Consider the following 15,148-nt stretch of genomic DNA (forward strand, 5'->3'; position numbering starts at 1 on the left):
ATTTAAATTCATGTGCACGATTACGACATATAGATTTTCCACCTTTTCTTGGAAAAAATACTGACCTTGTGGTCTCTTTCCAATTAATACAATGGTATCAATTCCCAATTTTATTGGCCAGATGGTAACCCTAGTGATATATGATGTCACTTGTGCATCCTACTATGGAAACCTTGCCTTAGGCTGGAAGGTCCCTAGTTAAAATTTGTGTTGTTTGCAGCAAGCTTTATTTCTAGGTTTTCCATGTTTGTTGGGTTTCTCTGAAGCTCAGGAATATTTTTGCATGCTGCTGCTGATTTTCCTTGAGTAGTTATTGTGATAAGCAACACTGTATTGAGACAAATATTTATCTACCTTTGTCCAATCACTGAGGGCCAGTTCACACCATAGAAATGCAGTCCAGATGCGTTCAATGTACTTTTCTGCATATACGTTTTTTATGTGTTTTTCGATGTGTTCCAGTGCTTTTTTGATGTGTTTTTGTGCGTTTTTGATGCGTGCTAGTGTATTTTGTGCCTCTTTTTTCTTCACCTTAATAAGGACATGGGTGTTACAAAGCTTTTTTAGTGCACTTAGGTGTGTTCCGGTGCTTTTTGATGCATTTTACCGCGTTCCAGTACAGTTCAGTGCAGAAAAAATGCAGCATGTTCTACTTTTTTTACTGGAATGCATTGGAACTGACTGCACTGGTGTGAACTATGCCATTGAAAACTACATAACCTACTATCCATGTGTTTTTGATGCAGAAAAAAACGCACTGGACTGCATGTGGTGTGAACGGGCCTTGAGGGTTTTATTCCAGTGATGTGAGCTAAGGAGAAAGGATAAATATTTGGAGCAATCTTCTTAAGAGCCTTTCCTCCCTGGCTTTTGCCTAGAGAGGATGTCACTGTAAAAAGGTCTTTGCCTTCCATCCCGAGCTTTGGCCTGATAAGGATACCAGCATGAGGAGGTCTTTTATAGGCCTGGTCCCAGCCTGGGTCCTAAGCCATCCAAGGAAACTAAACCAGCCTGTCTTAGTACTTGGAAAATAAAGAAGATAGCTGCGTGTCTGGAGTATGTTTGGAGAAGGATGCAATGCTGAAAAATACTCACAATCCAGTATGTGTAAAGGGCACATCAAAGATTACACAATGCCACTGGCTCAGGCACGCAAAATGACATCAGCAAGGCTCCACCCGACGTGTTTTGTCCTATTAGACGTTCTCAAGGGGCTGAATTGTGAGTGGATATACAGTCTATTGATCATCGAAACTAGCAGTTTTACACTATGGGAGGTTGTTTCTCTTGCCGGATTGAAACATGTGGAGTGGGAGAGGTGATTTAGCTGATATTTCCTGTTGTGTGCCCTGTGGTTCCCATGTCCTAGGATATATTTGCTGCAGCAGATCCCACGTATTTGTGAGTGGAATAAAGACCAGCTTTAATATGGAGTCTTTTTGATTGGTAGAGATTTGGATTTGATTAGTTACTTGGATGGACTTTTTTTGGGACTATAAGTTGTAAAACAGAGCAATACTTTCACTGGAGGTGTTGACACATATTTTTATCCATTTGTTTTCACGGTGTCTTTATTATTTTGTTTATTTTTATTTGCTTGTTAGATTTACAGCGTAACAATATTCCTAAGTAAAACTTTGTGAAGACCTTCCAAAAAAGCTTTTTCACAATGGTAGGGTCACATTAAGGTATAGACCTGCTTTCTCCCGGGTCTTTGGGAGGAGATTTCAAAGTTTTCCTACTATCAATCAAGCTGGGTAGTGATGTCACAGGTTGACCACATAAACAGCAGGCATCGGCATAGCATCCTGTAGGTCCCATTAAAGCAAGCAGGGATAAAAAATAATCTGCTTCCATGTTAGGCATGGTTGTGAAAGCACATTATACTTGCAGGTTCACCAGGCATTTAATGGGGTTTCATCTTCTTAATTAATTGATAAAAAGTAACCAGTTTGCTGACACTGCCATGTAGTCCCAAACTTTAAAAATTAGGGTTTTTCCTGAACTTTAATTGCCCAAAACACTGGTAAGTGATTGAGCCACCTAAAATCACCTTTAGCTTAGTCAGAAGTGTAGTTTGTCTGCTCTGATTAGCAGGTGCATGTAATAGCATTGACCTCATTTGCAAACGCTCATACTGTGTTAGTAACCCCTCGTTATCTGATCGCCTATGTACCTTCGTCAGGGATTATTTCACAGGAGGCTAGTCATAATCAGCACACTGCATGGCACTTAAGCTACACTGACACAAGCAGCCTACTTACTTGATATTTGAGGTAAGTAAATAGGGGAATATATAATAAAAAATATTTTCTTCAGAAAGCACTGATGCAGCACAGTGATTATGAGAACATTCATGAAAAGATCATTCCAGGCATCTCAGAAAAGTAATGCAGAAATGTCTCCATACTGACAGGCTTTGATGCCTATGGCTACAATAGCAGCTATATAATAGAGCATTACCTGTAGGTGAGAACATCCTGAAACTTTACAAACTGCTGTGCGGTGATATTCAGCTCGTATATGACAGAATTAATGGCATATTCCTCTGGTTTTTGTGTCTTTATTCCTACAGTGTAATTGTGGCTGTTGGCTACAGCCAGGAAGAAGCGATCTTGTATTCGGAAAAACTCCCAGTCAGAAGCTCCAAATGTCTGAAATATAACAATGAAAGTGTCAAAAGGTACACTTTTACTTCACTTTAGTCAAAGAATATGTACATGGTAAAAAAAAAAAAAAAACTGGATGGCTTATATTGCTATTTGACTTTAATATGTCATTACCGTACTTACCACCTGTCCTGGATTTGCCAGGATAGTCACAGACCCAGTCACATGTCCCGGGATCACAACTTACCCAAAAGTTTCAGAATTTGCAGATACAGGAAGTGAGCACCCCCTCTCTCCTAGTAATAAATGAATGATGTCAAGCTGGTGAGGGAAATTTGAACAGTAGAGTCCCGCTTCGGGATTACAGCAACCAAACCCTATTTTTTCAAATTCAGACCACTAGTGTTCATGGCAGCCATCAGATATTTTGGGGCCTCTTACACAGCTTTAGGCCAGGCCTCCCCGGCCTGACCACCAGCATTCCCCAGGGCCTTCCCACTGGCCGTCCCACATAATCCACCCACTGGCCATCCCAGGAGTCCTTCAGTGCACCCACTTTTTTTTTTTAACCACTCTTACAACTTAATATATGAAAATGAAAAGTGTATTCCAAGTCATCAGTGCTTTCAAGATTTAACAGTAAGGAATTACATTTTGGCCAAAAAATATGCAGCTTGCCACCATGACAAGGTAGTCAGCAGGACCCTACGCTAACACTAATGTCCTGTACACACGGTTGGATTTTCCGATGGAAAATGTGTGATAGGACCTTGTTGTCGGAAATTCCGACCCTGTGTAGGCTCAATCACACATTTTCCATCGGAATTTCCGACACACAAAGTTTGAGAGCAGGATATAAAATTTTCCGACAACAAAATCCGTTGTCAGAATTTCCGATCGTGTGTACACAAATCCGACGCACAAAGTGCCACGCATGCTCAGAATAAATAAAGAGATGAAAGCTATTGGCTACTGCCCTGTTTATAGTCCCGATGTACGTGTTTTTTACGTCACCGCGTTCAGAATGATCGGATTTTCCGACAACTTTGTGTGACCGTGTGTATGCAAGACAAGTTTGAGCCAACATCCGTCGGAAAAAATTCTAGGATTTTGTTGTCGTAATGTCCGATCAATGTCCAACCGTGTGTACGGGCCATAACTGTACTAGCTTTTCAATGCCCCCACCCCCCAATCTATCCTCCCCTAGCATATCTAAGAAAACAAAAAAAAAACTCTGAAAGAAAAAAACAAATATATTCAGCAAAGAGACATCCAAATCTATCAAAGAGACCACACCATATATTTAGCAGACATTCCAGTCCAGCAAATAGACTGCCCAATCCATCAAAGAGACGGCCCAAACCATCACCTGTACACACTCAGCACCACCACACCTGTACACACCCAGCCCTTCCCCCACACCTGTACACACTCAGCACCACCACACCTGTACACACCCAGCCCTTCCCCCACACCTGTACACACTCAGCACCGCCACACCTGTACACACCCAGCCCTTCCCCCACACCTGTACACACTCAGCACCACCACACCTGTACACACCCAGCCCTTCCCCCACACCTGTACACACTCAGCACCACCACACCTGTACACACTCAGCCGCCCTCACACCTGTGCGTACTCAGCCCCCTCACAACTGTACGCATTCACTCCCCCCCACAATTATACACACTCAGCCACCCCACACCTGTATACACACAGCCCCCCTCAAACCTGTACACTCTCACCCCCCACATCTGTACACACACAGCTCCCCTCAGACTTGTACACACTCAGCCCCCTGCACACATGTATGCACTCAGCCCCCCCACACACCTGTACACACTCAGTCCCCCCACACACCTGTACACACTCAGCCTCCCCACACACATGTATGCCCTCAGCCCTTCCACACACCTGTACACACTCAGCCCCTCCACACACCTGTACACCCCCCACACCTGTACACACTCAGCCCCCCACACACCTGTACACACTCAGTCCCCCCACACACCTGTACACACTCAGCCTCCCCACACACATGTATGCCCTCAGCCCTTCCACACACCTGTACACACTCAGCCCCTCCACACACCTGTACACCCCCCACACCTGTACACACTCAGCCCCCCACACACCTGTACACACTCAGACCCCCACACACATGTATGCCTTCAGCCCTCCCACACACCTGTACACACTCAGCCCCCCCACATACCTGTACACACTCAGCCCCTCACACGCATTTATGCCCTCAGCCCTCCCACACACCTGTACACACTTAGCCCCTCACACGCATTTATGCCCTCAGCCTTCCCACACACCTGTACACACTCAGCCCACACACACACCTGTACATACTCAGCCCCTCCACACACCTGTACACACCCCCCACACCTGTACACACTTAGCCCCCCCACACCTGTACACACTCAGCCTCCCTCATTCCAGTGCATACTCAGCCCCCTCACAACTGTATGCACTTAGCCCCCCTCACATCTGTACACACTCAGCCCCCCTCACACCTGTACACTCTCAGCCACCCCACACATGTACACCCACAGACTCCATTAAACCTGTACACTCTCAGCCCACCCCACATCTGTACACATTCAGCCCCCCTCACACCTGTACACCCTTAGCTCCCTCTCACACCTGTACACACTCAGCCCCTCCACTCACTTGTACACACTCTGCCTCCCCCCACACCTGTACACACTCAGCTCCCCCACACCTGTATATATGTCAGCCCCTCCCCACACACACACACACACATCTGCAAACACACACACAGCTCCGCCCCCCTGTACACAAATAGCCCCCTTCACTTGTACACACAGCCCCTACTTGTACAGGAGGTCCACCTAGTCCCAGTTCATGTTTACACAAAGCTGACACATGTTGCTGAGACACAGAGAGGAGTTAGAGCTGATCACAGTCCAGAATACAGTACAGGTAGCACACACACAAGGAGTGCACATGCAGGAGGCAGCCAGAGGTGGCAGCCCAATGTGAGCTCAATGACACAGTAGCTGCCAACTCTTCTGTAGTGTATCTATATAGAAAGCCAGTGCAGTCACGCAGCACTCCTCAACCCGCCCTTGCCTTCTCTACCAGGTGGCTGGGCCCCTCGGGATGCCCGTGTTACCTTGTTCTTTGATTCATTACTAGGAGAGAGGCAAAGCTAACTCCTCCCCTGCAATCCACCAACAACCACAGAAGGGCTGGAGTTGTCTGCCGAATGCATTGTAACAGAAAGGAGGAAAGCAGAGTGCAGTGAGGTGGATCTCCTGGAATGTGGCTCTGAAGTGAAAACATCCTTCATATGTGCATTGTGGCTCATGAGCACAGCTGCCTAGAGCCCTTTACCTGGACCCATTAACGCTTTACGCAGCCTAGCTCACCCTGTGGTTTCTGCGCCTCCCTTATAAACCCCATGTACCCTGTCCTTCGACTGTTCCTCATTTGATCCTTAAGTCACCCAGGGCCCCTCACTGGAGCTACTCAGCCTGGTGTATCATTAACTCTTTCCTGCCTCTAGATATCCTTGGACCCCAAGCAGGACTCTAAGGACCCTCCTCTGCTTGATGCTTCATTAACCCCTTACAATCTCTTCACTCCTCAGCCCCCTGAGCACAGTTGCCCCTAGGGGTTCTCACACCCATCTCATGCCTTCCCTGGTCTACTTTGTGGCCCCTGAGCACAGTATCCTTGGGGCCCTTCAGTGGAATTTGTTGGTCAGGTGTATCAATAACCCTTTCCTTGCTGTGACCCCTCTCCTCAGTTTGGTTCCCTATGGATCCTGTTGAAATTTGAACACATTAACAATCTTATTAGCATAGAGCAGATCTTGTTCACATGGGCGGGATCAACACATTGATTCTGTCATTGCTGAATCACTTCTACAGGAAAAAGCCAACAATTGCTAAATAATTACACACACACACTCCCAGCAACTGGCAGTGTGTGGGAAAAACCCAGCAACCACCAACAAAATACTGCTGGACACAACCATCTTGAATGTTATGTCTGCATCCTCTTTAGACTTACAGAGTGACACTCTATAATATTCCCATTTGATTATCCCCAGCAGCTACATAAAGCTACATAGAGGATATATAGAGAGGTGAGGGGCAGAGGAGTTAAAGTATATTTAAAATCAAAATCAAAAATCAAATATATTTCAGCTTAACAAACCTTACATGTGGTGGCTGCATTAGTTTTCTTTTTTAGTTTTTTGTTTTCCTTTATTTTCACTTTGTGGTCCTGCCAGTAAGTCTGTTGTTTTAAACTTCCTTTACCAAACCAAGCTATCCAACTAGTGTGGCAGTTGGAAGGTTGAGGCAAACCATTTAACACTAACAGGGGTGTTTACAATGCTCAGATTTTATTAACTTATGTAAAACCTTTATCACAAAAGGAAACACATTTTTCTGTAACTGCTTAAAAAGTGTTAGCTGCTTTAATTTTGGCTTTAGTTTGTTAGTCACTTATGTAAAGTTCCTCTGTTTCTATGAGTCCATCTAACAATAACCTTTCCAGACAGTGATGTTTTCCAAGGACATCCCCATTGCTCCTCTATAGGCAGACTAAGACTGGAAGTGAGTGTGTTTTTGGCCACATCACTAGATGAAAATAAGGGAAAAAAGGCTACAAATAGAAAACCGAGGCCCGGTTCACACTGGTAGGACATACGCTCCGACTTTGAGAGCACACGTCGTATGACGTGTGTAAATCAATGATTTCCTATGAGAGCTGTCTTAACTGGTCCGACACAAGTCGGTCCTACTTTGAAAAAGATTCATGCACTACTTTGGTCCGACTTTGGTCCTACTTCAGCCCATTGAATATCATTGAAGTCGGATCAAAGTCGGATCCTTGTCCTAACCATCCGACTTGTGACATCCAACATGGTGATTACAGCAGCAGTAAAAGGAATTTATGTCACACTGGGATTGTTTTGATCAAAAGACAAGTCGTATTATCTTAAAGTCGGAGCAAAATCTTATCCTGTTCATTCAAGTTGGATGGAAGTAGGACCAAAGTAGGACCGATGTACCAGTGTGAACCCGGCCTAATGCAAACACCACATTTAAGGATTGGTAAGCTGCAATATTTTAAATTTTTGTTTTTAGGTTTAGATACGCTTTAAAGTGGCACAGAGGGTAATTAGACACTCCAAGAAAAAAAACTACAAGTAAACATTTTAAACTCTTGATTTTTCACTGCTTTTACCTACATTTTTTAAGTTGGTGATAGGGTATGAAGTATGAAAATTTTCACCCTTAACATATAAAAAGGGCAGTTAAAGCTAAATTCAACATAGAAAATGAACCTTTAGTAATCGAGAAACAAGGAGATTTCCAGGGTCAAGCCTTTAAAAACAGAAACAGCTGACAACTATTTGTGACTCTGAAATCAAAGCCTTATAGCCATGTGGCCACTGACACTTCACTAGCAGATAAATCACTAAAATTCATCTTCTTTTGTCAGTACGGAAGGTCATTCTGTTGGCAATCAAAAAAAAAATGTGGGTAACAAACATCTGTTTGTAATGGATGCTAAACATTTATTTAAATAAAATTCTGAATATTTAATGCACAATTCAAAATAAATGGCCTTTTCTATTTTCTTTTCCATTACCAATTGCAATAAAAGGATTTATGTGTCAAATAACTCTTGCAGAGGTCCCTTGTCAAAATGGAAAACGGTATTATGATTTTCGGTTATTTTAATATTTTACGTTACTTAGATGCAATCTTCATTTTGGAATTAAACTTTAATACAGAGTTCTTTTACACCTTGTATAAAAGATATATATTTTTTATATTTGTGTTCACTTGGGGTAGGTAACTCATTTTTGGTCTTTTTTCTAATTGATGATCCATGCAGATGGGAAGAAGGGTGGGAGCTCTCACTCCTTCGGCTCTATGAGTATTTGAAAAGAGCTGAACAGTGGGGATCAAATTAAACTGTCTTAACTGCAAAGATGTAAAGCACTGCTGAGAACCCACTCCACTGTGATAAATATGAAATATTGAGCAATAATTACCTAGCTTAAAATATTCTTTCATATATAAGTGGTCTAGTGCTAAACCTATTAAACATTTTCAAATACTATACATTCCCTGTAAAAGCACAGTGTTTTATTTATAAAAAGATGCTATGGCTAGTAGAGGGTCACCTTTTTAAGTCTGGTCAGTTGAGCCCCCCAAAAAATTACTGCAGCAATTTTTTTTTAATTGATAACGTAACCTGCAGAGTCGCAGGACTTCTTGACTGCAGTGGGGGAAGGTCTTGCTTTGGTTGTCCAAATGGCTTCTTGATGACATGGAGATTCCCCATTGGCTTTCTATTAGTGGGGTCCCAACAGGTCCTGAAGATGCCAGCGGTAAGATGGTCATGTCACAAAGAGGAGCAGCCCCGGACTGCAGTAATAAATCACTGTTCTTTGTTCCCAAAAGAATGGGGCAGGAAGATGGCCTTTAAAATCTTTGCCATATACATACAGTCTATAATAACAAAATAACTATACAGTATTATCCTGAGAACTAGTAGTCAGACTGGTAATAATGCTTTGATCTTTGATTAATTTTAAACAAACAGAAAATACCTGTCATACAAAGTACCATGCACAATGTCAAAGCAACATACAAGACTCTACAAATGGTGAAAATAGTTAACAACATAGTGTTATCTTTTTGCCCTTATGCCATTCATTTAATTGTAAATCCACAAGCTGTTTTTTCTAATTAATTTTAGAGGTGGGTATTAATCTATTCATGAAGGATTTGTGAAAAAAATGCACACTGCAAACTAATAACAAATGCACAGATGCATTCTGAAAAGCAGACAAAACTGTACCAGTCCAAAAAAAAAGCATTATATTTAAAAAAAAAAACATTTAAGTAATTAGCTAAAATACTCATATCATACATAGATGTAAACATTTTAAAATGATTGCCATGCACAACTTCGGTTGAACAGGTGGACTGGCCAAGCCTGTTTTATACCCAATGTTTCTACACTCTAGTTGTTAGCATGTTATGCCTAACTGAGCAAATCCGTTAAGCACATATCGGAGTCTTACTCAGTTCTTAAAGGCTAATCCATTCCATAATGAAAGTTCAGTGTTGGATAGAATCCAGTTTAATAATGCATGCTCCAATGCCTTACCTGTATGCAAGGTTCAAGCACCAACAACTAGCCTTAGGTCTCTCTGGGCATTTGGGGGGTGGTAAAAACGGATGGCTTAATCTGCTGTTTTATCACCCTTGGCCACCCACCCGTACCCACCACCAGAGCACAGGGGAAAGCTGTCTGCCCGGGGAAAGAGGATCAGGTAAGTAAAACTGCTTTCCACGTTTCCTAGATCTAAATGAGCAATTCATTTTTGCAGTGTAGGGGCAGCCCTACTGCAAAGGAGCATTTTTACTTTTGCCAAAGTTGGGCTTTAAACTTTAGTGTATAAAGTGCATGTCAATTCAGGTTTGCTGCCAGGGTTTGACTGGGACAGTCCGGGTTTTCGAGTCAGGTAACCAGAAACCTGGACACCCGACTCAGCAAGGACCTTTAATGACCGGCCGCACTGATGTGAATTCAGTGCGGCCGGTCATCGCAGGACCCCAGGGCTTCCCACAACGAGTGTGTGCCCTGTGCTAGAGCACAGGGCACACACTCCGTGGCCCCTCTTTGGGTCAGAGCTGGTCCAGAGGGGGTCACGTAGTGTGTGCCCTGTGCACTGGCACAGGGCACACACCTGTCATGGGCAGCCCTATGGTTCCCCAATGACCGGCAGCACCGAACTCACATTGGTGCGGCCATTCATTAAAGGTTGCCACCAGGTCCCGGCTGAGTCAGGCGGCCTGAAACCCGGGCACCCGACTCGAAAACCGGATGGGTGGCAACCCTATTTGCTGTATGACACTCTAAAGAAGTACTAAACCAGTTATTATGCAATGCAGAAGCCCAGTAAAGCTTAAAAAAAATACTTCTTTTACCTTTCCTGACTGAGCCAAATCTGCATTCATTTGTGTCTTACACGCTCCCTACCCAGACACTGCAGCTCCCAGTAGGAAGGTGTTTAGCAAAAGAGGCAGTTTTATTAATCCAATAAGGAACGGCAGGACTAGATGTGGTCAGGTATTGACTGACAGATAACAGGCTTATGAATCAATGCTGATGCACCCTGAAACGTTTGTTCATCCCACTGCATTGCAAGCAGACACAGCCTATATGGCAATGCTGCTCTGAATTCAGAAGCGGTGCAGCATTGTTGTTACACCATCACAGGAAATTAGGTGGATTAGGTGAACCTCACTGACAGTGTATATTTTCTTTTTATGGGAAGTGATAGTTCTACTTTATGTGTAAAGTGAAATATCAGCGCTAACCCAAAAAAATAAAAAAAAAACAGGTGCTGCTACTTAGAAAAAGCATAAATATGCAGCTAATAGAAATGTATACACCGCTCCTTCACCGCAGGACTTTTTTTCCCGTCCTGCTAGCGCACCGCTCCAGTGTGAAAGCCCTGGTTTGCAGGCGCTATTTTTAGCGCAATAGCGCCTGCAAACCGCCCCAGTGTGAAAGGCGTCTTAAGGTAAATGTTTCTTTGGGATGCGCGCTTATTTTTTTATACATATTTAGTTCTACTTTAGCCCTGGTTCACACTGCTGTGACTTGCCATGCAACTCGCGACACATAACAAGTGAAAACACATGTATTTCAATAGTGGCCATTTCAATCAATGTGTCTTAAGTCACTTTTAAAAAGGTTCCTGCACTATTTTGATGCAACTATGATTGTCTGTTGTTTCTATTGTCCACTGCCCACAGCGGGGAAAAGGGCCCCTGTGCCAGAAAGACTGTATTTTATGCTCCTCAGGCCTGTGGTTAGGCAGGGCCTGTATGTAGTAGTTAAGTTGCACTGTTGGTTTTGTTATTGTCTTCTCATTTATATTACCTCTTTTAATTTTGTGGAAATGTTGTTCCTTTACATTGGCTTAGTGCATTCTGGCTGAGTCATTTCCCAGGTGGCTATGGGGCACGAACAGCATCATTTTGGTAATTGGTGTCATGTATTAACTCTATTTACTCTATTGTTATTCTCTTTGGTTAACCCACCCTTTCTTTTTACAGGACTTCTCCTATTCAAGTCCTTTAAAATGCTTTCAGGTGTGTCAGTGTTATTTGAGTCCAAGGGCAGAGCGAATCATCACTGGAGCAAGGCAGAGGGACACAAACAATTAGGGGTAGTGCTACACATGTATATCTAAACAGAGTTTGAAATTGATTGTAAAGTCTCGTTTTTTTTTTTGTTTTTTTTTTAATAACAAACATGTTATACTTACCTGCTCTGTGCAGTGGTTTTGCACAGGGCAGCCCAGATCCTCCTCTTCTCGGGTCCCTCTATTTGACTCTCCTATCCCCTCCCTCCTTTCGAGTGCCCCCACAGCAAGCAGTCTGCTATGGGATGCACCTGAGCCGTGTAACAGCTCCCTGTGGCTGATCAGACAAGGAGCCATGGTTTGGCCCCGCCCCCTCTCTCTCCTGATTGGCTAACTGACTTCGATTGACAGCAGCAGGCACCAATGGCACCGCTGCTGTTACTCAGCCAATCAGGAGGAGAGTACCGGACGGCCCTCCTGGACATCGCTGGCGAGAGTTGGGGCTCAGATAAGTATTAGGGGGGCCGAGGGCAGCTGCTGCACACAGAAGGTTTGTTATCTTAATGCATAGAATGCATTAGCATAACAAACCTTCTGACTTTACAACCACTTTAAAGCGTAACTCCACTTTTGTTGAGAAAAAAATATTCCCCTCTGGGTGATTTATGTACAATACAAGGATTTTAACAAACTTTGTTGCAGAGTCCTACCTTTTGTTATTCTGAAGAAATCCATGTGTGCTTTTCTGTACCCCTGTGATCAGTGAGTCTAATGGGATTGGTTTCATAATTATCAATCAGCTGTGCACCTGCAGGCCTCTAATGAGGAAAATTGCTGGGCCTGCATCCCTTTAGCCATGATTTCCTATTGGGAATATCTCACCAAAAATTACATTTTTATTGCAGGGGATGCCTGAAATCTGACTTGTATCTTAGTGCAGACTTCTGGGAAAATCAGTGAGCCAATCACACAAGCAGGAAATGATGTTTCTGGGAGACGTCTGTACACACTCTGCGTACAAAACACCTCCAGGTAGCCATATTACATTGCATTTTCAGAAAATTACAGAGCTGCAGATTGAAAAGGAAAGGTAATTTTTAATAACATTTAATAACAATATGACATGTGTCGCAATTGTATACGCTATATTATTTTTTTTCTTTATTTGCTTTTTTTTCCCCACGAAAGTGGAGTTACACTTTAAAACATTAATTTACAGCAAAATAACATTTTACAGCATCAGCCTGGGCTTTTGTGAGGAAGTGGATGGTGAAGTGCAATTTTCTGGATTTGATACTAAGGCTGCCATCTCTACATGTAAGTGTATGCCTTCTATAGTTGTCTTATATTATTTCAATTAATCTTTTATTCATGTATTTTTATTTTTATTTTGTCTTTTTCAATCCATCCCCATCATGCAAGTGCAAGATGGGTTAAAGGTTTTAAAAATAAGAGTAGAAATAATCTGTGCTAATTTAGGAGGTTCCCTGTAAATGGAGAACATCTGCATTGTCCATAAATTCAAATAAATGCCACTGTGAACCCCCACTGGCCCTGGCTATCATTTGCAATATCAGTATAGCTTTGGGGGGTGGGGGTGGTGACCTTCAATGAAGGTGCCCCCAAGAATAAGTGTTCACCAAAATTAAGAACTTTAAAGAACTACACCCTGCTGTAGGGATGACCACCCTCACACTGACAAGGCTAGGTGTGCATTCTCAGTTTTTAACACTGCATAAGCCCCTGCTCCATGGCTCCTAGGTGCTTCCAAAAAGAGACAGACCAGCATTGGCATTTTCAGCTATTACAAGATGACAGTTCTTGCAGAAGCAGCCATAACTGCTGGAACCCACTAGACTTCAGGTACAACAGTATATTTTAACCATTTCCCTACTGGGCACATTCACCGCCTTCCTGCCTAGGCCAATTTTCACCTTTCAGTGCTGTCGCACTTTGAATGACAATTGGGCACTCGCTGTACCCAAACAGAATTGTTATGATTTTTTTAGACAGATAGTGCTTTCTTTTGGTGATATTTAATCACCACTGGGGTTTTTAATTTATGCTAAATAAATGAAAAAAGACCGAAATTTTTAAAAAAAATGTTTTTCTTACTTTCTCTCATAAAATTCTGTAAATAAGTAATTTTTCTCCTTCACTGATGTGCACTGATGACGTTGCATTGATGGGCACTGATGAGGCGACACTGATGGGCACTGATGAGGCAGCACTGATGAGCACCGATGGGCGGCACTGATGGACACTAATAGGCGGCACTGATGGACACTGATAGGTGGCACTGATAGGCAGCACTGATAGGAATCACTGATAGGCACTGATTGGCAGCACTGGTGGGCATTGATTGGCAGCATTAGTGGGCACTGTTGGGGCTGCACTGATAATCAGGACACTGATGATCAGTGCCCTGATTATCAGTGTAGATGTCCCCTGTGTGGATTTGCTGGTTAACAGCTCTCCTCTCCTCACACTCTGTCAGACTGAGAAGGGGATTGCCAATAACCGGCAAATCCTATTTCCATTATGATCAGCTGATCAAGTGGTAAAGAGGCTCCATGATTGGCTCTTTACCCCGATCAAATATCATTGCCGATGTGCGCCACAGGGGCGCGCAGACAGCATGAGCACTGGAGGACATCATATTACAGCTTCCTGGCAAAGTGCGGCCATCCTGTCTTTCGGCTATAGCTTTACCATGAACACGTGAAAGTCTTTATTCTTTAAGTCTAATTCAAAAAGTTTTAAGCAATAAATACCTTACTGTAACAAAATCAATGAATCGATATTCACTGATCTGACTAGAGTGAACTAAAATGTGCGGCGTCATTAGCATCTGGGTCTCGCCGGTGACGTCAGACGCCGGCGTCCGAGCAAAAGATATTTTGTGGTGCTGATGGCGGTGACTCACCACAGCACTTGCAGAAGCTGAGGAGTCCTAACATGACTGTATCTTGATAGTGAGTTAGACCTGGGAGGAACTGTTGTTCTTTGTGGGTAACTTTTGCTGGGCACTAATACTTTTCTGATTTTTGTCTGCTTGAACTATTGGTGTTCCAAGTTGTGGTCCTACCCCCTGACTCTTCATCTGTTCTCTTTGCAGTCCACTGGGTATTACAACTTAGGCAATACTTAAAAGGTATGATTAAGTCCATTTATCTTTGGGGGGGGGGGGGGCTGGTCTAGGGTGACATTCCTCATTTATAGGAGAGTACTTTTTAAATTCTTTTTTTTTAAATCTTTCTCTTAAAGTTCAGAAAGGCCCCTGCTTTATATTGTTCCCCTTATGGTTCACTGATATCTGTGGGGTCGGCATGATGGGTGTATGGGTTCAAATGGCATCCAGTGATTGCTATCC

At 43.2% G+C, this 15,148-nt stretch overlaps 1 protein-coding gene across 1 annotated transcript in view; it reads right to left on the reverse strand.

Moving 5' to 3' along the window:
• Positions 1-15,148, reverse strand: part of TSPEAR (thrombospondin type laminin G domain and EAR repeats) — a 247,921-nt gene that overhangs the window by 11,560 nt on the left and 221,213 nt on the right. The window contains exon 10 of the mRNA XM_073633468.1: positions 2,464-2,654. Within this exon, the coding sequence (XP_073489569.1) occupies positions 2,464-2,654 (191 nt within the window). The remainder of the gene's footprint in view (positions 1-2,463; positions 2,655-15,148) is intronic.

The sequence above is a fragment of the Aquarana catesbeiana genome, linkage group LG06 (assembly GCF_042186555.1).
Source record: "Aquarana catesbeiana isolate 2022-GZ linkage group LG06, ASM4218655v1, whole genome shotgun sequence".
Taxonomy (NCBI): domain Eukaryota; kingdom Metazoa; phylum Chordata; class Amphibia; order Anura; family Ranidae; genus Aquarana; species Aquarana catesbeiana.